At 27.8% G+C, this 25,828-nt stretch overlaps 1 protein-coding gene and 1 long non-coding RNA gene across 2 annotated transcripts; one reads left to right on the top strand and one right to left on the bottom strand.

Annotated features, from left to right (window-relative positions):
• Positions 1 to 2,556: 2,556 nt before the first annotated feature.
• Positions 2,557 to 15,831, bottom strand: LOC149956084 (uncharacterized). The gene is made up of 3 exons (XR_016478154.1): positions 15,804 to 15,831; positions 14,715 to 14,816; positions 2,557 to 2,763 (listed from the first exon to the last, which is right to left on the bottom strand). It is a non-coding gene; the product is annotated as an uncharacterized LOC149956084 (long non-coding RNA).
• Positions 15,832 to 20,198: 4,367 nt separating this feature from the next.
• Positions 20,199 to 22,574, top strand: LOC149956083 (uncharacterized). The gene is made up of 3 exons (XM_090164614.1): positions 20,199 to 20,353; positions 20,516 to 20,696; positions 22,268 to 22,574. The coding sequence occupies exons 2-3, from the start codon at positions 20,518 to 20,520 to the stop codon at positions 22,443 to 22,445; spliced, it is 357 nt and encodes a 118-aa protein (XP_090020740.1). The 5' UTR covers positions 20,199 to 20,353; positions 20,516 to 20,517; the 3' UTR covers positions 22,446 to 22,574.
• Positions 22,575 to 25,828: the final 3,254 nt, after the last annotated feature.

The following is a 25,828-nucleotide window of genomic DNA, read 5'->3' as shown; positions in this document are numbered from 1 at the left end:
CATCAGTATTAAGTGTGATATATTTGGTAATATTAGTGAAAGAATTGTGCTCAAACAGCCAGAAACTTAATTTTCTTGGAAACGAAAATATTTTTGTTAATTTATTTATTTAAACGTATTTATTGATGTTTATATTTGTAGAATTTCGAAATTATATTTTACAAATAAAAATGCTAAATTTATATGTTTTTGTGTTAACAATCATACATTACCACTTTTCTTTACCGGTCAAATAGCTCTTGTAATACCAATTATAACATTATACGCTCACATTATAAGAACGATCATAATTAACGATTAATTTCTATAAAATAGAGATTTGGAATAGCATCTCTAGCTTTGATAAAACTATCTTAATAATCTTAAGTAGGGGTTTTTTTAGGTTTAATATCCATAGATGAGTTACTATATGGTAAATACAGGGTCAACACCATGGACAAAGATTTCAGGGTTATAGGTAATAAACCATTTTTTATTGGGGATTTGTTTAACTGAGCACTTTCAACGAATTTCGTCCGTTTATGAATTTAATTTAATTAATCCAATAGAGCGTTCTATAAAATCGGCACAAAACCAGCCAAACTTTTTATACAGACTATAGAGCTAGTTCAGCAAGACTAACAACAAAATGAAAAGAGGCTTAAAATGGTTTTAAAATTCACAATTTATTTATTTAAAAAATCTAACGTTTCGGTGGAACTTCCACTTTTGCACAATTTGAAATATTTAAATTAAATATTTCAAATTGTGCAAAAGTGGAACTTCCTGCGAAACGTTGGATTTTTTAAATAAATAAATTGTGAATTTTAAAAACATTTTAAGTCTCTTTTCATTTAGTTTTTCACAATGTGCTTCTCTTCACTTCTAAGACTAACAACATTTGTTATTCTTTGGTTTAAGATAATTCGGCTTATGTCCTGTCTTTATATGAATATTTTAGAAACGCACCTTTTAGGAGTTGTAGGAGGGACCCTTGGGGTTGAAGTATGTTTGGTGTTAAGAATATTTTCATAATCTAAGTTTCTTTTTTAACCCGTGGATTTGGGACTAGTATTTTGCTTATTTCCCATCATACATTTATTACAAAAATCATTTAAAATAAGAAAAACGACGCGGAAAGCCGGAAATTGGTGAAGCCTAGGCTAGCAACTACGCTACTCCTAAAAATCGACTGCTCTCAATTTCTTACGGGTTTGCCAGATAAATATTTTTCTCTCACACGAAAAACCGACCAAACCTTCACCTCCTCCGAACTCAAAAGGGGGAAAGCACACCACACTGATTTTATAGAACGCTCTATTCGACACGAATAAGAAATAATACTTCCATTTTTAAAATTGGTATCTCTGATACTGAAATCACACCCCGTAAATCAGATAATATTAGCTTTCTTTACCTTTGTACCTAGAACCATCAAGTTCGAACAAGGGTCGAAAAACTGCCGAGGCCGAGGGTTCAAAAATGCTCGGCCTCGGCACCGAGGCTGAGGCCGAGGCAGTGTGTCAGAATTTATAGCCCGGTGGACCTAGTAACAGAGACCAAACCACCGGAGGCCTATCATCATAGTGCCCTACGCCAGCGTCCCCCTAGCCCGGACAGGTGACAAATCCGAGGTGACCAGTTTGCCTGGACCCTCTCCGTTAGCCCAGTATCCAGCCCAAACCTGACCGAAGTCGGAGGTGGAGATAGGACCATTTGATCAGAGCTAACATCTCCCAGTGCGCCACCGCCTTTATGGGTTACAAGAGCCGGACCCCGACTCCCCGGTAAAGCCACCAGTTATTGCACACTCTAACCCATCAGAGGCCGAGGCAACGGTTAAATGGTCAAATGGATAAATAAAGCTTCCAAATAAAAGTTTTAATATCAAATATTGTAGATGTTTCGTCCCTCCAAGCAGCCGCGCCCCCTAAAACCAAAGTTACAAAACTAAAACTAAAACTTTCGAGTATTGACTCCTCCTCCGCGCAAGAGAGGGGAAAAAGCGTTCAAGGTGCCGGTAGCCGGATGATCGTCTCCACATATTCATACTCCTTAGATATAAATTTTACGGTAGAAAATGGGCCAAAATTTCAGTTATTCATGTTTTTAATAAGAGCGAAAAAATCCTCGGTTCCTCGGCTATATTTAGACGACCCTCGGACCGAGACCGAGGGTTTTCCAAATGGCCGAGGCTCGGTTCGACCCTTGCCATCAACGTTTGTAATTCGATAGAATCACATTTCTAAGCAGATCGCAGTTGACAAAATATTGAAGATATCAACCGGAGTGGGGAAAGCTACGTGGCCAAACATGCTCAAACTGCTCAAACTACACCGTAACACTAAAGCTAACTACACCTCTGGCATTTTTCGACAACGACAACCATTTCAACTCAAAACAATGCTTGTATACCTTGCAGAAACACGTGATCCGACTATAGGCAGGTATTTCTTATAGAAAGTAATAAGAATGTTAATGAAGTCTAACTAAATTGAGAAATTGTATCAATAACATTTCAAAAACAATAATGAAGTTTAGTTTAATAATATTTTATTCAATAATCGTATCTTTGTCATGAGTATTTTATATATTTTAAAATCAACATTTTGTAAATATCACTATGTACAGCTAAAACATTTCATTTAAATATTTTTTTATTAAGATAGCGGAATTAATCACCATGGTGTCCGTGAACGAAATAAGGAATATAATGATGTCCGTGGCTGTGGTGTTGCTGGGCTTTCAGAATCAATGCCAATGCAGCGAGTTTCTCCAAATTACCTCCTTGGACTTCATAAGCCATCATCGACAAAGAAACTATCACCACGAAGAGAGCTAACATTGAATACTTGTTCCACATTGTGTACGTTTCCAATTTCGAACCTGATTATAGAAAAATTCAGTATTTTAAAAATTGGTTCCGAAAGTTTCATAATTTTGTTAAACGCATTTTGTCTAGTAGTGATCAAATTCATGTTAATTCTAGATTAAGAACACCATTATGAAGTGTACAGACTAAACTAACTACTTTGACTCAATTTGCTTTTCTTATTTACCATGTTTGATGATAACATCATGTTATAGTTAGCTACCGTATGCTTTCTTCAGAATGTTAATTTTATTTGGAAATTTCTTTATGCGTTCATTTTATTTAATTACATAAGATATTTCTTTCTTCTGATTATTTAGAAGATTATCTTAATTATCTTTTTCGTAAAAAGTTAATTGAAGACGTGTCAAAAGTGTCAATTTCATTAAAACTTTAAATGCTTCAAAATATGAAAAAACGTGGTTTACCCAAAAACCTATGAAATGGCCGGGAAAAAAACTTTTTGTTAATTGCCCAAAATGTGTGCCAATATTTGTGGTTCATACTACATATTTCACTTGAAATTATTTGAATTAACTTTATAAATACACTTATTTGTTATTTATCATTTGTTTAGTATGAACACCCCTTAAGTTCTGCATTATCGGATATTAAAAACATCTTTGTGCGAAAAAAAATTAAAAATGTAGTAACCAAAAAAAGTTGAATTTTAAAATTTAATAATTTTGGTTCAATATTCTGATATTCATTACCTCTGTATAAAATATTAACATTTTAAAATAAGTTTGTATTTTTAATTACTATATTCAGACCGCTATCTACAATATTAAAATTAATAATTAATTTTTTTTAATTTTCAATTCCGATATTCAGTACCATTATTTACAATTTAAAAATTATCAAATTATCAAATTGTCAAATTGTCAAAATTGTCAAATTGTCAAACTGTTAAATTTTTAAAAGTCGAATTGTTAAATTTTTAAATTGTCAAATTGTCAAACTGTTAAATTTTTAAAATGTTAAATTTTTAAAATGTCAAATTGTTAAATTTTTAAATTTTTAAATTGTTAAATTGTCAAATTGTTAAATTGTCAAATTGTTAAATTGTTAAATTGTTAAATTTTTAAATTTTTATATTTTAAAATTGTTAAATTGTTAAATTGTTAAATTGTTAAATTGTTAAATTTTTAAATTTTTAAATTGTTAAATTGTCAAATTGTTAAATTGTCAAATTGTTAAATTGTTAAATTGTTAAATTTTTAAATTGTTAAATTTTTAAATTGTTAAATTGTCAAATTGTTAAATTGTCAAATTGTTAAATTTTTAAATTGTTAAATTTTTAAATTGTTAAATTTTTAAATTGTTAAATTTTTAAATTGTTAAATTTTTAAATTGTTAAATTTTTAAATTGTTAAAATTTTTAAATTGTTAAAATTTTTAAATTGTTAAAATTTTTAAATTGTTAAATTTTTAAATTGTTAAATTTTTAAATTGTTAAATTTTTAAATTGTTAAATTTTTAAATTGTTAAATTTTTAAATTGTTAAATTTTTAAATTGTTAAATTTTTAAATTGTTAAATTTTTAAATTGTTAAATTTTTAAATTGTTAAATTTTTAAATTGTTAAATTTTTAAATTGTTAAAGTTTTAAATTGTTAAATTTTTAAATTGTTAAATTTTTAAATTGTTAAATTTTTAAATTGTTAAATTGTCAAATTGTTAAATTGTCAAATTGTTAAATTGTCAAATTGTTAAATTGTTAAATTGTTAAATTTTTAAATTGTTAAAGTTTTAAATTGTTAAAGTTTTAAATTGTTAAATTTTTAAATTGTTAAATTTTTAAATTGTTAAATTGTCAAATTGTTAAATTGTCAAATTGTTAAATTGTTAAATTGTTAAATTTTTAAATTGTTAAATTTTTAAATTGTTAAATTTTTAAATTGTTAAATTTTTAAATTGTTAAATTTTTAAATTGTTAAATTTTTAAAATGTTAAATTTTTAAATTGTTAAATTTTTAAATTGTTAAATTTTTAAACTGTTAAATTTTTAAATTGTTAAATTTTTAAATTGTTAAATTTTTAAATTGTTAAATTTTTAAATTGTTAAATTTTTAAATTGTTAAATTTTTAAATTGTTAAATTTTTAAATTGTTAAATTTTTAAATTGTTAAATTTTTAAATTGTTAAATTTTTAAATTGTTAAATTTTTAAATTGTTAAAGTTTTAAATTGTTAAATTTTTAAATTGTTAAATTCTTAAATTGTTAAAGTTTTAAATTGTTAAATTTTTAAATTGTTAAATTTTTAAATTGTTAAATTTTTAAATTGTTAAATTTTTAAATTGTTAAATTTTTAAAATGTTAAATTTTTAAATTGTTAAATTTTTAAATTGTTAAATTTTTAAACTGTTAAATTTTTAACTTGTTAAATTTTTAAATTGTTAAATTTTTAAATTGTTAAATTTTTAAATTGTTAAATTTTTAAATTGTTAAATTTTTAAATTGTTAAATTTTTAAATTGTTAAATTTTTAAATTGTTAAATTTTTAAATTGTTAAATTTTTAAATTGTTAAATTTTTAAATTGTTAAATTTTTAAATTGTTAAAGTTTTAAATTGTTAAATTTTTAAATTGTTAAATTTTTAAATTGTTAAAGTTTTAAATTGTTAAATTTTTAAATTGTTAAATTTTTAAATTGTTAAATTTTTAAATTGTTAAATTTTTAAATTGTTAAATTTTTAAATTGTTAAATTTTTAAATTGTTAAAATTTTTAAATTGTTAAAATTTTTAAATTGTTAAATTTTTAAATTGTTAAAGTTTTAAATTGTTAAAGTTTTAAATTGTTAAATTTTTAAATTGTTAAATTTTTAAATTGTTAAATTGTCAAATTGTTAAATTGTCAAATTGTTAAATTGTTAAATTGTTAAATTTTTAAATTGTTAAATTTTTAAATTGTTAAATTTTTAAATTGTTAAATTTTTAAATTGTTAAATTTTTAAATTGTTAAATTTTTAAATTGTTAAATTTTTAAATTGTTAAAGTTTTAAATTGTTAAATTTTTAAATTGTTAAATTTTTAAATTGTTAAAGTTTTAAATTGTTAAATTTTTAAATTGTTAAATTTTTAAATTGTTAAATTTTTAAATTGTTAAATTTTTAAATTGTTAAATTTTTAAAATGTTAAATTTTTAAATTGTTAAATTTTTAAATTGTTAAATTTTTAAACTGTTAAATTTTTAACTTGTTAAATTTTTAAATTGTTAAATTTTTAAATTGTTAAATTTTTAAATTGTTAAATTTTTAAATTGTTAAATTTTTAAATTGTTAAATTTTTAAATTGTTAAATTTTTAAATTGTTAAATTTTTAAATTGTTAAATTTTTAAATTGTTAAATTTTTAAATTGTTAAATTTTTAAATTGTTAAAGTTTTAAATTGTTAAATTTTTAAATTGTTAAATTTTTAAATTGTTAAAGTTTTAAATTGTTAAATTTTTAAATTGTTAAATTTTTAAATTGTTAAATTTTTAAATTGTTAAATTTTTAAATTGTTAAATTTTTAAATTGTTAAATTTTTAAATTGTTAAAATTTTTAAATTGTTAAAATTTTTAAATTGTTAAAATTTTTAAATTGTTAAATTTTTAAATTTTTAAATTTTAAAATTTTAAAATTTTTAAATTGTTAAATTTTTAAATTGTTAAATTTTTAAATTGTTAAATTTTTAAATTGTTAAATTTTTAAATTGTTAAATTTTTAAATTGTTAAATTTTTAAATTGTTAAATTTTTAAATTGTTAAAGTTTTAAATTGTTAAATTTTTAAATTGTTAAATTTTTAAATTGTTAAATTTTTAAATTGTTAAATTGTCAAATTGTTAAATTGTTAAATTGTTAAATTTTTAAATTGTTAAATTTTTAAATTGTTAAATTTTTAAATTGTTAAATTTTTAAATTGTTAAATTTTTAAATTGTTAAATTTTTAAATTGTTAAATTTTTAAAATGTTAAATTTTTAAATTGTTAAATTTTTAAATTGTTAAATTTTTAAACTGTTAAATTTTTAAATTGTTAAATTTTTAAATTGTTAAATTTTTAAATTGTTAAATTTTTAAATTGTTAAATTTTTAAATTGTTAAATTTTTAAATTGTTAAATTTTTAAATTGTTAAATTTTTAAATTGTTAAATTTTTAAATTGTTAAATTTTTAAATTGTTAAATTTTTAAATTGTTAAATTTTTAAATTGTTAAATTTTTAAATTGTTAAATTTTTAAATTGTTAAATTTTTAAATTGTTAAAGTTTTAAATTGTTAAATTTTTAAATTGTTAAATTTTTAAATTGTTAAAGTTTTAAATTGTTAAATTTTTAAATTGTTAAATTTTTAAATTGTTAAATTTTTAAATTGTTAAATTTTTAAATTGTTAAATTTTTAAAATGTTAAATTTTTAAATTGTTAAATTTTTAAATTGTTAAATTTTTAAACTGTTAAATTTTTAACTTGTTAAATTTTTAAATTGTTAAATTTTTAAATTGTTAAATTTTTAAATTGTTAAATTTTTAAATTGTTAAATTTTTAAATTGTTAAATTTTTAAATTGTTAAATTTTTAAATTGTTAAATTTTTAAATTGTTAAATTTTTAAATTGTTAAATTTTTAAATTGTTAAATTTTTAAATTGTTAAAGTTTTAAATTGTTAAATTTTTAAATTGTTAAATTTTTAAATTGTTAAAGTTTTAAATTGTTAAATTTTTAAATTGTTAAATTTTTAAATTGTTAAATTTTTAAATTGTTAAATTTTTAAATTGTTAAATTTTTAAATTGTTAAATTTTTAAATTGTTAAAATTTTTAAATTGTTAAAATTTTTAAATTGTTAAAATTTTTAAATTGTTAAATTTTTAAATTTTTAAATTTTAAAATTTTAAAATTTTTAAATTGTTAAATTTTTAAATTGTTAAATTTTTAAATTGTTAAATTTTTAAATTGTTAAATTTTTAAATTGTTAAATTTTTAAATTGTTAAATTTTTAAATTGTTAAATTTTTAAATTGTTAAAGTTTTAAATTGTTAAATTTTTAAATTGTTAAATTTTTAAATTGTTAAATTTTTAAATTGTTAAATTGTCAAATTGTTAAATTGTTAAATTGTTAAATTTTTAAATTGTTAAATTTTTAAATTGTTAAATTTTTAAATTGTTAAATTTTTAAATTGTTAAATTTTTAAATTGTTAAATTTTTAAATTGTTAAATTTTTAAAATGTTAAATTTTTAAATTGTTAAATTTTTAAATTGTTAAATTTTTAAACTGTTAAATTTTTAAATTGTTAAATTTTTAAATTGTTAAATTTTTAAATTGTTAAATTTTTAAATTGTTAAATTTTTAAATTGTTAAATTTTTAAATTGTTAAATTTTTAAATTGTTAAATTTTTAAATTGTTAAATTTTTAAATTGTTAAATTTTTAAATTGTTAAATTTTTAAATTGTTAAATTTTTAAATTGTTAAAGTTTTAAATTGTTAAATTTTTAAATTGTTAAATTTTTAAATTGTTAAAGTTTTAAATTGTTAAATTTTTAAATTGTTAAATTTTTAAATTGTTAAATTTTTAAATTGTTAAATTTTTAAATTGTTAAATTTTTAAAATGTTAAATTTTTAAATTGTTAAATTTTTAAATTGTTAAATTTTTAAACTGTTAAATTTTTAACTTGTTAAATTTTTAAATTGTTAAATTTTTAAATTGTTAAATTTTTAAATTGTTAAATTTTTAAATTGTTAAATTTTTAAATTGTTAAATTTTTAAATTGTTAAATTTTTAAATTGTTAAATTTTTAAATTGTTAAATTTTTAAATTGTTAAATTTTTAAATTGTTAAATTTTTAAATTGTTAAATTTTTAAATTGTTAAATTTTTAAATTGTTAAAGTTTTAAATTGTTAAATTTTTAAATTGTTAAATTTTTAAATTGTTAAAGTTTTAAATTGTTAAATTTTTAAATTGTTAAATTTTTAAATTGTTAAATTTTTAAATTGTTAAATTTTTAAATTGTTAAATTTTTAAATTGTTAAATTTTTAAATTGTTAAAATTTTTAAATTGTTAAAATTTTTAAATTGTTAAAATTTTTAAATTGTTAAATTTTTAAATTTTTAAATTTTAAAATTTTAAAATTTTTAAATTGTTAAATTTTTAAATTGTTAAATTTTTAAATTGTTAAATTTTTAAATTGTTAAATTTTTAAATTGTTAAATTTTTAAATTGTTAAATTTTTAAATTGTTAAATTTTTAAATTGTTAAATTTTGAAATTGTTAAATTTTTAAATTGTTAAATTTTTAAATTGTTAAATTTTTAAATTGTTAAATTTTTAAATTTTTAAATTTTTAAATTGTTAAATTTTTAAATTGTTAAATTTTTAAATTGTTAAATTTTTAAATTGTTAAATTTTTAAATTGTTAAATTTTTAAATTGTTAAATTTTTAAATTGTTAAATTTTTAAATTGTTAAATTTTTAAATTGTTAAATTTTTAAATTGTTAAATTTTTAAATTGTTAAATTTTTAAATTGTTAAATTTTTAAATTGTTAAATTTTTAAATTGTTAAATTTTTAAATTGTTAAATTTTTAAATTGTTAAATTTTTAAATTGTTAAATTTTTAAATTGTTAAATTTTTAAATTGTTAAATTTTTAAATTGTTAAATTTTTAAATTGTTAAATTTTTAAATTGTTAAATTTTTAAATTGTTAAATTTTTAAATTGTTAAATTTTTAAATTGTTAAATTTTTAAATTGTTAAATTTTTAAATTGTTAAATTTTTAAATTGTGGTCTGCCCCTGGGCTAGAGGGTAGTTAGAAAGGAATCACAGACAACCAAACTAAAGAGAAATAACGGATTCTAGTTCGCCTTCCTAAATAAATGTTCGCGTGGTCCAATCTGCGCCCTGATCCAGGCCCGATAAGAGAAAGGGGAAGCCGAAACCAATAACCGGGGACCGTGCAGCCTACGGGCCCGGGTTTGAACAACCAAAGTATTCTTCTCTCCGAAAAAGTACAACTGTCTCCAATAGTAACAGCTCTCTTGGGGCCCGTAATTTATATTTCACTGGGGCCCGGGCCTGCTAGGCGGCCCTAACCTGATATTCTATTCCTACAATTAAGAATGAAAAAAAAAGAAGATTGCAATAGGGCTATTCTGAGAAGCTTGTTCAAATATATATGGACCAATGAGGAGAATAGGTCAATCAAAACTATTTAAAATAGGGCACCATTGTTTTTATGTTTGATTGCGCTAGAAGGTACCACGTTCAAATTTAGAAAAATATCATAGAAAAAGTAGGGAAAAGTTAATGATTGACATTTACGAGTATAGGATAGCACTCCCCCGTTCTAAATGAATCGACTTGACTAGTCATCGTTAGTTCAATTTTAAAATTCAATCAAAAATATATCTTTTTCTCATCGCCCTCTCTGTAGTTAGTGCTTGCAAAAAGTAAGTACTGACAAATTTCGAGTATATTCACAAGAAAGATCAATTCTATATTTCATACAAATAAGGCAAAAACAGTCAAAATGGCAAATTCCGATTAATAAGTTTGTTCAAGGGTTTAGGTAATATTCTGTATCCAAAAAATAATTGATAATAATTTTATCAGAGACGATGAATATAACTATTTAGTTAAATGTAGTTTCCAAAGCTTAATTTTGTATTATGCGTAAGCAAAAACAAATCTAAAACATCGAAAGATCTAATATTAATTTTTCATAAAAATTGATTTGTTAGTTCGAAAATTGTAATAATTGTTTTATTAAAAAACCTTTTAAAGTAAGTCGTACTTTCGTTAAACTCAATCGAAGAGGTAAAACAGACCAACACCGTTTGGGGACACTAAAATATATTTATTTAATAAGTTAAACCGATACGCGGTACTTTGGCCGATAGGCCTTCAAGGCGAAGTTACAAGTTAAGACTAACTTATCAAATAAATGTAATTTAGTTTCCCCAAACGATGTTGGTCTTTTTTACCTCTTCTACCGAAGTTCTCGTTTTCGTATTTTCTTTATCTGAATTAAACTACAAAATTTCATTCATTATTTCAACATTTAATTTACAACGACCAGGTTTTTAAAGGGTAACGCAAGTGACCATGCAGGGGGGTAAATTATCTTATAGATAAAAAGAACGACTGCGCATGCGCTATCTGCCATAGCCTTTCCCTCTGTAAAAAAAGCAGAACCATATTTGCCGAATTTATTTTGTATAAATGCGCCTCTCGCGGTTTTTACGCAAAATCCATGCATTCTTTAGTCGCGAAAATGGCCGAGGAAAGTGAAGTCTCCGTGCTTACCGACAAATCGGATCCTAAACTTCTACAAAATAAATGAAATAAAAAAAGGTAAATATTCTGTCGGGTTATAATGATAGGGAAATTGTTAAGGGAGACGGGAGTGTGTGTGGTGTTGAATTTTCTTAATCCAATGTGAGGCTAGCGGCAGAGCTTTACCGCGTCCAAGGCCTAATGTTTCAACTTCCATTATTAAAAATATTCAATTCACAAATAATTTTATTCCAAAACATTGTTAAATCGAAAATATCAAAGTCCAACTCTCGGAAACTAACCCAGTTCTTTTCTCCATAATAAATAAATTAAGCTAGGCCTAAATTCCTGGGTTCGTTGATTGCGATCTAACTCAGCGAAGAAAATCGAAAAATTCGCGAATGAGAGCGAAATTGCGCCACGTGGCTACACCAAGGAGAATAAGGCTTTCGGGCTGTATAAAATCATCCTTGGAAAACCTACTTACGGCTTGTTGAAGAAAACATAGTTCCCCCCTGCATGACCACTTGCGTTGCCCTTTAAATAACCCGTATCATAGTACAGATGGCGCTTCAAATGGAAGCCATAAAGATAATAATACAAATATAAACGTAAAAATGGATCATAAATAAGGAGAGATAACGATTACTAGATAGTTGATTGTATTCAGTGAAGCCGAAGCGAATGATTTGTAAAATCCGTAAGTATTGATAATTCTGTTTGAAAGAAGATTGTTCTTTGATTTTCTTAATAGAAATTAATGACAACTAATGGATCTGTTGTTAAGATAGTAAACAATATTGGTATTCATTTTTATTCATTAAAACGTTTCATAACTTGAACTGGCTCCTCCTTTAACATTTAAGGAAAAACGTATCCGTTAAAGATTAATTTGAAGAATAGAAATTTAATAACCGTAAGTTATTTAAGTTGTAAAGGTGCTTCTCTCAGAATTTATATGACGTTGTGATATTGGATTCGGAAGTAAAAACCGTTATAAAATTTATGAATGAAATGAAATAATCAAATATAGTTTTAGTACGTTAAGGAACTGCGCAGTGCGTCACAGCAACGTTTCTTTTTTCGGAAACGGATTTGGCTCGATAGCTTTATATATAAAAACGGTGTGTACGATTTATTTTATAAAACATCCGGAAATAATAGTAAATGAATACTTCTTAAGATAGTTTATTGCCGCAATATTTTCCAATTCATTACTTGTTAATGCGTAACATGCTACCAAGAAAACCCAACTCGGTAATGGCGTGTTGCGATTGGCGCAAAATGATAACTCTGGAATTTATTTACCGTATTACAGAAGGATAAGCAATTCGGGTTAGCTCAGCTACTTTCAAACTGTTATGACGTCGCTGGTTTAACGGTAACATAATCTAGGGTTTCATTTACGCGTAACCTGTTTTATACGAAACCGAATAAAATGCTGATAAACAAACTCCTTAAAATAGAAAGAACCGGAGCTAAAGTTATTCGCCGGTTGGGAAATATTGATTAAATTTGAAAATCCGGATTGAAATGCTTATAAAAAGAAGCTATTCCGTTCAGCGTGACACTCGCAAAGTTATTCGAATCTTGAGCATTTCGAGCTTTAAAGTATAAAATATAAATATTTTACCAAATGCATTTCATAAAGCCATTTAGTTTCTTAGTCGGAGTTACAATCTCGGTTTGGAATTGTACCGCAAATCCAATTACCCAAATAGACAATTCCCACAGTCCAGTTACAACCTCCAAGGAGAAATATGACCCCAAAACTGGAAATTACGAAATGTCCATAGCTTGGCGAATCCCAAATTTCTTTAATATCGCTAAGGAAGGCGATATCGGGCCATTCAGAGCAGTCAGTACAGTTATTAACAGCACGCGCATCAAGAGATGGCCGGAGCGTTTACAATTTGAACTGATGGTCAATCCTAATGAAGAACGCCTTACCATGCTGGTCGCTTTGAAATCACTTCCGGATCACGTTTTCAGTCTCGCAGGAAACACGGCGTGTGTTTTGTTGGACAAGAATGATTTGCAAGTAGAAGGTAGCTACTCGTCCAGCCAAGGAATCGCTAATAAATGGAGCCAAGTATTATTGAACGACGTTTTATACGACATGTCCTGGAGTGATGTCCAAATTAACAAAAACCACTTTCTGATTGGAAATTCCATCGGTATTAAGTGTGATATATTTGGTAATATTAGTGAAAGAATTGTGCTCAAACAGCCAGAAACTTAATTTTCTTGGAAACGAAAATATTTTTGTTAATTTATTTATTTAAACGTATTTATTGATGTTTATATTTGTAGAATTTCGAAATTATTTTTTACAAATAAAAATGCTAAATTTACATGTTTTTGTTTTAACAATCATACATTACAACTTTTCTTTACCGGTCAATTAGCTCTTGTAATAGCAAATAATAATCTAAAGTAAGGGTTTTTTCAGTTTATATATCAATAGATGAGTTACTATAATACAAATACAGGGTCAACAACCTGGGTTACGGGTTATAGACCATTTGTTTATTGGGGATATGTGTAATTGAGTAGTTTTAACAATTTTAATCCGTTTATGAAATTAAAAATCCATTGCGACACGAATAAGAAATGATCCTTCCTTTTAGACATAAAAATCTCAAGTGTATATGATATTGAAATCACACCCCATAAATCAGATAATATTAGCTTTCTATACCTTTGTATCTAGAGCCATCAACGTTTATAATTCTATAGAATCGCATTTCTAAGCAGATTGCATTTGACAGAATATTGAAGCAATCGACTGGAGTCAGTGCCGTATATCCGCCTAAGCCAACCTAGGCCGTGGCCTAGGGGCCTAGTGACCGTAATTACTATAAGGCATAAATCTATAATATCAATCGTAATTTATATTGAACAAATTCCTAGGTAGAAGATTTCTGCCTGGCAGTTTACGGACGCAGCCTTAAATCTCAATGTTGCATAATTATCGCATATTTAGTCGCCGATTGTTAAGAGCTTTTATCCGTAGAGCTCAGACTTCTACGCTGAATCAGGGAAATTCAGGCACAGCCTAGTTCCAGGGATAAGAGTAAATGCAGCGCGTGAAAAGGGTGCCTAGACTTCTTATCTGCCTAAGGGCCCAGGATCTCTATGTCCGGCCCTGACTGGAGTGTGGCAAGCTACGTGGCAGAACTTACTTAAACTGCACCGTTATACTAAAGCTAACTACCTCAGGCATTTTTCGACAACGACAACCATTTCAACTCAAAACAATGCAGAAATGCGTGATCCTACTATCCAGGTATTTCTTATAGAAAATAAAAGGAATGCTAACTAAATAGAGAAATAAAATCAAGAACATTACAAAAACAATAATGAGGTTTAGTTAAATAATATTTTATTCAATAATCGTATCTTTGTCATGAGTATTTTATATGTTTAAAAATCAACATTTTGTAAATATCACTATGCACAACTAAAACATTTCACTATATAGAAAACTTTAAATATTTTTTTATTAAGATAGCGGAATTAATCGCCATGGTGTCCGTGAACGAAATAAGGAATATAATGATGTCCGTGGCTATGGTGTTGCCAATGCAGCGAGTTTCTCCAAATTACCTCCTCGGACTTCATAAGCCATCATCGATAAAGAAGCCATTACCACGAAGAGAGCTAACATGGAATACTTGTTCCACATTGTGTACGTTTCCAATTTTGGACCTGATTATAGAAAAATTCTGTGTTTTACAAATTTGGTCCGAATGTTTAGTAATTTTGTTAAACGCATTATGTCTAGTAGTGATCAAATTCATGTTAATTCTAGATTGAGAACACCATTATGAAGTGTTCAGACTAAACTAACTACTTTGACTCAATTTGCTTTTCTTATTTACCATGTTTGATGATAACAACAGGTTATAGTTAGTTACCGTATGCTTTCTTCAGAATGTTAATTTCATTTAGAAATTTCTAAATTCGTGATATTTCTTTCTTCTGATTATTTAGAAAATTATCTTAATGATCTTTTTCGTAAAAAAAAATAATTGAAGACGTGTCAAAAGTATCAATTTCCTTATAACTTTTAATACTTAAGAATATGAAAAAACGTGTTATACCCAAAAACCTATAAAATGGCCGAAAAACTTTTTTAATTGCCCAAAAGGTGTGCCAAAATTTGTGGTTCATACTAAATATTTCACTTGCAATTATTTGAGATAACCGGATAAATATACTTATATGTCTTTATAATTTTTATGCATTATCGGAAATTAAAAACTTCTTTACGCGAAAAAAAAGTAAAAATGTAGTAACCGAAAGATTTAAATTTTATAAAATATTAAAATAATTGAATAATTTTTATTTAATACTCTGATATTCATTACCTCTGTATAAAATATTATCATTTTTAAATAAGTTTGTATTTTTAATTACTTTATTCAGACCGCTATCTACAATATTAAAATTAAAAATTAAATAATTTTAAAATTTTTAATTCTGATAATCAGTACCTGTGTAAGAATATATTAAAATTATTAAATTATGAAATAAGTTTGTACTTTTCATTATGATATTTAGTACCGCTGTCATCAATGTAATAATTCGACAATAAAATAAATTCCAGTGCCCTTAAAATATTATCCTCTTAAATGCTAATTTGCATAGCTGACAAATAGAACTGAATATGGTAATATAGAGGGTATTACTTACTAGATGTTTCCGCTCAATTGTTTCTAAGGGGACTAAATGTTTTTATGCATATGCAGATGCTTTTATACCCCATTTAATATATACAGGTTGGGTGTGATATCACAATATCTAAAAAAGTAGAGCTCAAATTAAAGGTAAGCCTTTTTTTCTGAAATATCGGAGTCGCACGTGTGTGTGGCTACTTTCTAGGAATAGTTTTTCTGCTCGTACTCTTTCAAAGGTTGACGTCGCACGAGATAACCTTTATTTCTACATTTCGTTCCTATATATGGTAAAATTTTATTAAATTTTCCTCAATTACCTGGAGCAGTTTGATCGCAGATTAATTGCGTGATTTTTTCATTAATATTTCGGTATTTTAACTCTCCAGGGTAGAGGAACTTCCTATAAATTCCGATTTTTATTATCGATATACCTTGAAGGAAATGAGACTAGGAAAACTTTACAAAAGAACCGCGTTTTGCTTTATTCGGCAAGGTTATTATTAACACTTTCACGGACAAATTAAATCTAACCCACTTTCGATTAAAGATTAATTTAATTTCTCATCCGGGGTGTAGTTTGTGAGACTGGTTTTGGCAAATGGTTTTTTTTCAGCAGCCGAGAGCGATCTGATATTCTTAAGTCAGTTCTCGCTTTCTCCCTAACTTTAAACTTAATAAATACATTCCGCAGAATTTGTTTTTTTTTTGGAAAACAAAAAGGCCTTAGTCACCAAAATATATTTCTAAAACAAAAAATTTATTATTTTATTTTTATTAATTTTTTTATTATAAATATAAATAGTGGGTTTGGCGAGGTGGTAAGCGATTTCGCCTCACAGAAAGAAGAACCAGGTTCGGTCGTAGCTTGTGCCACAGAGTAAAAGCTCGAAACCACTCCTTCGGCGTTGAGTTCGTCAGTTCTCTCCTTCCTGGGTAGAGGTGGTTTTCCCCGATGTTTTCGTTTTCCCATTTTCATACAAACTTGCTGAGGTTAGCGTTAATAGTAAGTGTAGGGAATTGTTGGCTCGCTTGGGACAAAGGGCTTGCTACCCACCCTCCTACGCAATAATAATATTCAGCTAGACTAATACACTTGGCACCACCCTTTGCCCAAGTCACCTGGCGACTTCTAATGCCCTTAAACAGGTGGCCAGGTTACAATATGTAGGAGGGTGGTTGCAAGCATTTCATGCCACGAGAACTAACAACTTCCTACACTCACTACTACCGTTAACCTCCGCAAGAATTTATGGAAATGGGAAACCGAAGAACCTAGGAAAACCCCTTAAACTAGTGGGGAGATAACTTGCAAACTCTTCACAGAAGGAGTTGTTCCGAGTTTTCACCCAGGGCCACAAGCATGAATTGAACCCGGCTCCTCTTGCTGCAAGGCGAAAGTGCTAACCACTCCGCCACCCCACTTAACCCGGCTCATCGTAATTGGCTTCACAAATCACTAGTTGACTTAGGTCTGCGTTTTCCTTGAGGTATTAGCTTAGCTGATTATTATTATTAATATTTAAGGTTTAATATTAAAAAATATGTAAACTGCTACCTTAACTTTATTAAAATTAAAAATCATCAATAAATTTAAATACATTTAAAAAAACTACAAATCTTACAATTATTCAGGAACTGAAATTGAGAATGGATAGAAATACTCTAGGTGATTTTTCAAAAATAAAGTATTTGAGGCCTGTCGCTCATTTTTTCCAAACTCAACTCTTAATAGCATGATCGTAACACTGCGAAAAGGTAAAACATACTTAAACTTAGTTTGCAATAAAAATACCGCCTCTTCAAAAAACATGTAAAGGTATCTAGTGAAGTACAATTGTTATTAATTTTACATCTATTATAGTCACTATTTTTATATCGAAGGTAATTTAGGAAATATACAAAGCAATATATGAGAGCAATAAAATACTTATTAGAAAAACTATGATCGTATGATAAATTATTTTTTGGTATTTTTAGTTTTTCATTAGCCCTTCATTCGATTGTATGGATAATAAAGTGTTAATAATTTGTAGTGAGATTTGAATTAAGTTCCAGGTACCTAATGGCTTTATATTCTATGTTGACCAAATTTTTAAATAATTAACTAAAATATGGTGACCTCGGGTGACCTTCAATATATTTAGTTTTAAATGGTTGAAAGTTAATTAATCTAATTTTAATAGGTAGAAAGTTTCTTAACCTTAACTATCATCTGTTGACAGTTGTTTGAATTACATGAAGTTGCTGGATATATGACATTAAAGTTAAATTTTAAGTAAAATTTAGGTTTTCTAACATTACGTTACACCGTCTTTTTCATCCTCTAAAACGATGTTCAGCAATACCTGTTATTTATTTTAAGAGCATACGTTACTTCAAAAAGACTTACCGTAGTTTACAAACTGTAGCAACGCATGACGCAGATAGGCCGTGTAATCGAGATGACTATCCTTATTAATTCGAATCGATAAAAATCGATATTTTAAATACATACACGTCGATACACGTAACCATTTCTCATTGAAAAAATATGAAATGGTGGAATAAATAAAATACTTTGGTCAACGAAAATGTAATAAAACTACTGAAAATAACCCGATATATTATAAGTAATGGCCATTCGCAGGCAATTGATGGACCTCGAAATAAATATAGATGGAGATCAAGCAACGACATATTTGGGACGGAATACCTAACGATGTGATCGTCAACAAAGAATCTCTTTAGTAGATGTCCGTTTTTCCCAATTGTATGTTTATTATTTCTTCTCCTTCAAATGTTATACCCAGTATTTGGTTCAATGTTCTCCTAAACCGTCACGCTATTGACTTCGAAAACCAATATAGATCTATACAAACTTGTACTTTAAAAATAAACAAAATTGCATAATATTTTATACGTTATGAATCTGTAAATAATCTTATTTTCTCATTTTAAAATTGGAATTCATTTATTAACAAAATTAAATTATGCTAATAGAGTCTAAACTTTAATAATTCCCGTAAGTATCGACAATTTATTTAATTAAATTATTATTTTACTAAAATTAAAACAAAGACATTTGTAGTAATATACCAAAATTAATAAATGGTGAAAAATATCGATCTTTGAAAGGCAAGAAATATCCTCCATTTTAGCAAAATTCTTAAAATTTTAGAGGGAAAAGTAATTTTACCAAATATTATACCAACTATTGTGTATAAAATCTATTTAAGGCTTCGTTGAAATGAATTTCGAGAACAAAAGATTTTTCGAAAGGATTTTGAGTTCTTGAAGTATTTTATCAAAGGACTAAGGTTACTTTTTTGCAACTGTTTCACAATTTCATTATATAATACATTTCGTAACGGAACTGTTTTTCTTAAGAAATGTCTTTGATGAAGCAGCAGGAGCCTGTGAAGCTACATGTTTCAAGAAACAGGGCACTTCTCTCGCAAGATATTAAAAATAAAAATAATCCGTTAGATGAAAAGCATTAACTTAGTTCCAAGTCAATTAGCCATATTTAATGCCTGTAATTAGGAGGACAGGGTTACAATGCTTATTAAGGTGCTGGCAAGCCCTTCATGGCACGCGAGGCAACAGCTCCCTACCCTCACTATTAACGTTTACCACTTTATCGAGTGATAACTCGCAAACCCAACGCTGAAGGAGTTGTTCCTAGTTTTCATCCAGTGCCAGTATTTGGGCCAGGGCGCCGCGCCGCCTTTTTTTTTTCCATTTTGCCAGGGCGCACCCTGCCTCTTTTTTTCAACTTGCCAGGGCGCGCCTTGCTTCTATTTCGTAAATAATTTTTCTCGAATAAAGAGTGTATGAATTTATTATAAATTTTGCCCGCAGGAAAATACCATAACAATTTCAAATGTGACCTAGGTACGGCCAGCTTCGATCACGCTAAAAATCTAAGATGGACGTACATTTATAGCGCCGGTACAGCCAACTTCGATTAGGCAGGAAATCGAAGTTGGCCGTACCGAGGTAGCGCCCCACTGAGTGCCACTAGTTGGGATCGAACCCGGCTACTCTTGCTGCGAGACGAACGTGCCTACCACACCGCCACCCCAATTGTATAATACATACTTCTGTCAATATGAATATGAAAATTTTTTATGGTTATTTTTATCTAATTTGAATCAATTTTTCTTTATATAGGGAAGAAAGCGGCGCAATTATCAGCATTATAAAATTGAACCGCAAAAAATTCTATAAATTAATATATGAACATTATTGGCGCCAATTTAATACGACTTCATGGGCCGTTGAGTACAAGCGAAAGTAACAGTTATAATGTATTCCAAAGTGTTTTTTGGTTTCCTCGACTTGGATGGCATTTTCCGACAGTTAGTGGAAAGACAGTGCGCCGCCCAATCAACGAAAGACTGCAAATCTTGACGTAACCGAACGGAAAAAAATTAGGATTCGCTTAATTTTCTATGTCTAAAAAGGGACCACGAGGATGTTTAAAAAAATGTTGGAGGCTTTCATCATAAGGAAAAAGACGTTTACTATAAAGAGCCAGAAACCAAAAAATCGGATCCATTAATTATTTTGCACTACAGCACTGAGGTACGTAAACTGACTGAGCATAAATATATCCCAATATCGTAGAACAATAAAGTTTTCAAATTGATTAATTTGAAAAAATTATTTTAAATAATTTAAATAACTAGATAATAAATTGAACAATTTGTGCTTTATTTCTTCAGTTTAATAATTTTTGATATACAGATATGACGATGAAAAAAGTGTTATTCTTCGCGGTCGCGACGTTATTCGTAACGTTGACTATTCTGGGAAATGAACAAGTGGAAGGTCGTAATTTAGAGAAATTAGCTGCTCTGGCCCTGATATTGCGAGCCAACGGTGGGATTGGTGGTCACCGATACATACCTCTTCCAATATTGCTTCCGTAAGTATTTAGATTTGTCTTTGGTAAATTTATATTATGATAATATTACCGTTACTTGACCTTCTTATTTGACTTAAGTAGTTAGTTATTACAAATTCATATAGAATACTTTAAAATTTATTATGGTCGTATTTCAAGTACGTGGTTTGTCAAATTATTCTGTTTCGCATGTTGAGGCTCTTGAAAAAAATTAATTACGGATTCAGATACAAAGAATTATCTGTCAATTGCTTAGCATTATGCAAAAATAGAAATATAATTCCAAAGTTTATCAACCTAAGGATCGCTAATATGTATTTAAAGGGGAACGGCCAATCTTTTACAAATATTTCCTTATTTCCGTATCAAAAGATTAACAAGACGTTCAATATACTAACACGTACCTTTTTTGTCTTGAAAAAATAGCTTTTGGCCCAAAACGTTGAAACGTAAAATAACGCCAAGTGTTTGGGTTTGAATTTTCGCCGCCATCTTAGGGGCTGCCACCAGCGCCACTAACCCCGTATGAGCGATTTGCGAACAAGCGTAACTTTGGAAATCGCTCAATTTAGGCATAGGTCTCTTATAACTGGAAAGCGCCGCGCATGCAAATTAAAAAAACTTTCGCATCTACAGCAGCGCGCGCTGTTTTTTTTATCAATTTTAATGGAGCCGGGAGTGTCTCACCGGTTTCTCACCAGGTGTCGTGGCGGACAGGCGCTTTTCGATTTCTCGAAATTTCTTTATTTTATTAAATATTAACCACTTAATATTTTTTGGTGCGGTTTTCGCCATCAATTTTAGTTTTTAACGAGCTATAGGGCTATTTAACTGGTTAAAGCTTGACCGTTACCCTTTAATATTTTAGACAATCCACGTGCTTCTGCTTTTAAAGTACTTAATTTTCTTATTAACATGGTCCCTTAATATTTTTATATTGGTGGGCCTAAAATGTTGTTTTAGGGTCGTATTGTTTCGTTTATTTTCTGACAAAGTTGACAAATAGACCATTCTATAATATACTACTTATGTGGTTATTTACTTTTGGGTATAGAGAGGCAGAAGGTTTGGCCCGAATTTTCATGAACCAGGGAGGCTCATAGAAGGATTATCTGGCAACCCTATTTGTCTGTATAAATAGTTGATGTTTTATCAAAATCTTACTCAGTTAACGGATATAGTTTTTTAAAAATCATTATAAATAGTTAATTAACTATATCTCATTAAATTTCAGTTATGGTCTTACTATTTGTTGAAATATACCATCTTCATGTAGGCTACCTTAGCTTTGATTTGAAAATCGACTTTATGGGTGACGCTTCAGAAAATACCCAAAAATAGGAATGAGCATAAGCAGAATTTTTAAAACAAAGATTAAAAAAATTTGCAAGTCCTACTGAAGTAGCGCTATATTGTCTTTGTTAAAGTGTTTGGCCTACTTAGCTAGGAATTTATAGAAAGGTCTATTGTGTATTTTAACTGTTGAATACCATGTTTGAGCACAAATTTGTAAGACAAAAACTAATTTCTTAAAACTATACTTCAAATAATAAGCGTATTAAATAAAAGTATTTTTTTGCACATTTTCGCAGTAAAAAACACAAAAAAGAACACAAAAAAGAACACAAGAAGAAGAAGAAAGAAGAGAAAAAAGAGAAAATAATTTACGTGGCGTATGACCCTTTCGAAGAAATGCACAACAAAATAGAAATTGAAGAAGATTGGAGTTTATTTTTCAAGGACTGGTGGAAGTACGATGACCTCTGGTAGTCTGCCAAACTCATTGATTTATAAGCCTGTTTTTAAAGATTTAACTTATTTATACCTGCCAATTTTTTTTAAATAAGTTCATGATAACACCTCTCAACATGCTCAGTTTTTACCTTATCAGCCCCTAAATCCGTCGTGTTTTATCCCAATGCAAACATTATCAGTTTATGTTTTAGAACAACATCTACCAATAGCCAAACCTTTTAAGATACCATTTCCGATTTTAAAATGTGCTATATTACATGTTCTGTAATATTTATTTGAAATATGGTCCTGTATAAAAACTAAATGATCAATTCTTCCATGTTTCATGGAACCAATCAATTCAAAGTTGTTGTTCCAGAGAATATTCCTAACCATTTCAAATTTGAAATAAGATTTCGTATTTTTATTTAATTTTAAAAATTTTAAGTTTTAAAAATGTCGTGTGCCGTATATAAATGTCAAAATAAATATGATAATAAAATCCATTTCATATTGTTCCCAAATTGTCCTATTTTTTGTAAACGATATAAATCTAAAGCGATCATAAAAATGCATAGCTTTCTCTTTCGACACACTGATTTGGTTTCTTTATTTCATACCGATATAGATGGATACGCTCCAGATGACACAATAATTTGTTTTATTTTCCCATTTGACATAAAAAGAAACGTAATTAATTGGGTGGGGTTGGGTGTAGATTTTCAATTGTTATTTTCCTTATAACATACCCAAAACTAAAGAATCTTTTTGGGCCTCGTAGTTTCTATGATCAATAAAAATTTGTCAGCCCACATTTAGGTTTCTTAATTAATAAAAATGAGTAACAGCGCTTACAGATAAAGTATCTTTGTCAATGAAAATGACGATTTTTTTTTGGGAATGTAACGTGTGGTACAAATTCAGTCCGCTCGTCCACCTGATTAATCAGGGTGAGATATGTGTAACGGCCACTGGCCAACGGGGGAATACGTGGGGACAGGGGTGGGGACACCCGTGGCGGAAGTATTCCGACCACCCGTTGAGGGTTTTGGTGGTCGTCCTCACACGGCCATCCACAAACTCTGCCTCCCAGACGCTTGGGATTACAGGAGTACGCCACTACTCCCGGCAACAGTTTCGAACTTAAACCATAAAAACCACAATATTATGAAATATTTTAAACGTTGTGCAAAATAAATAGTGGTTTTTAAACCTTTTTGTCATCTTTGTAAATAACAAATATTTATTCTACACTAAAACCATTTCAGATTTCACCGATTTTTTGCAGAAACTTGGGAAAAAATAGACTTAATTTACGCAATGAAATATATTTTCAGACCAGTGTAACGTCACTTCAGTTAATTTCCCGACAATTGGTACACCTTTCGTTGTAAAATGGTTACAAACACCAGTATGTTATTTCAAAGATGTTAACCTTTTTTTCCACTGAATGAGGCAACGAGTAGGATGCGTTTGATGAGCGTGTTTACATCCTTTTCTTTTCAACTAAGACTGTGTTCGCTCTGCTATGACCACTCACGACCATCACCAACAAAAGACGTAAAAAACTATTCTTTTGATTGTAAGTAGCGCAACGAATCAAGATTATGGAAATTGTTCGAGTCATCTTCATCACGGTAAGCCATTTTCATTTAGTAATGATAATATGTTAAACACAACACCTAAAAACGACTACAGGTGAAATGTAATAAGATTGAGAAGCCAATTTATAAATGCGGTAAGTGAGATCATTTTAAATAATGTTTTTCGTATACTTCAAAAATAATTGCACGATGTTATTAATTATAAAGCGTTTATATTTTTCTTTTACCTAAGATTCTGTTACTATTTCAGAAGTTAGTTACTTGCTCAAGTTACACATAAAAAACAAATAGTTTAAATTGAGGTTTAATTTCGTATGAAATAAAATTAGTTGCATAGCGCTCCTTCTAAGAGAGAAGCTCAATTTTTATATTTTTGAAGCAAGCGGGATGGAGGACTTATTAACACGCACCGTTTAGGGAAATTACGAGCCTTACCGTTTTGTCTCCGCTTCTAGTAGAACTCGGATATATTTAAATGAAAATAATTAAGAATTAACGCCTAGGTTTGACCAATATATAGATGTTTTATTCAAGCCTTTACTGACGTAATTTAAAATGGAAGAGCTTACAACTTCCTTAACAAATTGTACACCAATTGCAAGCAGAAATAACTGAGTATTTTAAACTTTGGTAATACCTATTAAATAATCAGTTAGTTTCAAGGGACTTTCGGTCGCCGTGCGTAATATTTACAAAGTTTAAACTCTGGTGAAGTTTCATTGACGTTTTTTGAATCGGATTTCAAACCCTCACACCTCCATTGAAAGTTCCTTTAATCACATTAAAACAGTTCAATATTTATACACACCGATGATAAGAAATTATCAGCCCCTCGATTTAAATGTGGGTTTCGGATTACGTGACATTTTGGTGATACGGTTTTTCGTAGGTTCTACATAAATTAAAAAATTAATAATTAAACATTTCCCATGAGTCCCCTCAGTAATTGATCGTAACCTCGTCAATAACGTGCACAATAAAGTTAATAATTTCCTTCCTTTGTATAAAAATAATTGTAAACTATATGGTGCGACAGATTGCAGTATAAATGATCTATTAGCAAAAGTGACCATTAATCTCCCAGTTTTATTAAAGCAAGTGTCGGCTCTAGGTGAAGTAGCTCTTTTTTCAACAGATGTCGCTAGCGTCGAAATCAAAACAAGATGCTGAAGCTACATTTTGACCCAAAAGGCGGGACATAAAAGTATGCTTCGCGTTGATTGGCTCGTTTGTAAATTTGTCAATAACTTCAATTATAGTAATTGTTTACAATATATTTTATATGGGATATGTAATTTAGGTTAAAGTTCACTAAGTGGAGTAAAATTATTCTAAATATAATACTCTATAATGGCTCTACGACAACGTTATTGTTTCGCTATTTTGAATTTTCGCTTCAGTTCCCATTAATAGGGGCTCCACGCTCTCCACCAAAGTCCTTTTCTTCGAAGATTCGTATAGATTCATGGCCATCTCTAATAACAGTGGCCTTTTAATAATACAGGTGTCAATGATAGAGCCGACAGTTGCTTTAAAATAACATTGTTTTACGATTCAACGGTCTCAATTCTGTTAATCGTCTGAGTTTCTAAATTTTCTTGTGACAGCTGATTTTCTATGGGAAGTCTTTAGACCCTGGTATAGTTGAACGGACATTTGTAATATAATTTAAAATTATTGACGAAAGGATAGTTAGACAATTGTAACTCTGCGGGCACGTACTGCACTTCTAGGCCCCAAATCCACAAATACTGATGGTGCCTCAGAGCCACAACTCTAATCTTTCCCTTTCTATCAAACATGTCAACCAACACT

The sequence above is a fragment of the Leiobunum rupestre genome, chromosome 2 (assembly GCF_980474605.1).
Source record: "Leiobunum rupestre chromosome 2, qqLeiRupe1.1.hap1, whole genome shotgun sequence".
NCBI classification, from domain to species: Eukaryota; Metazoa; Arthropoda; class Arachnida; order Opiliones; family Sclerosomatidae; genus Leiobunum; species Leiobunum rupestre.
The sequence above is the reverse complement of the archived record's forward strand: the minus strand, read 5'-3'. Positions and strand labels throughout refer to the sequence as shown.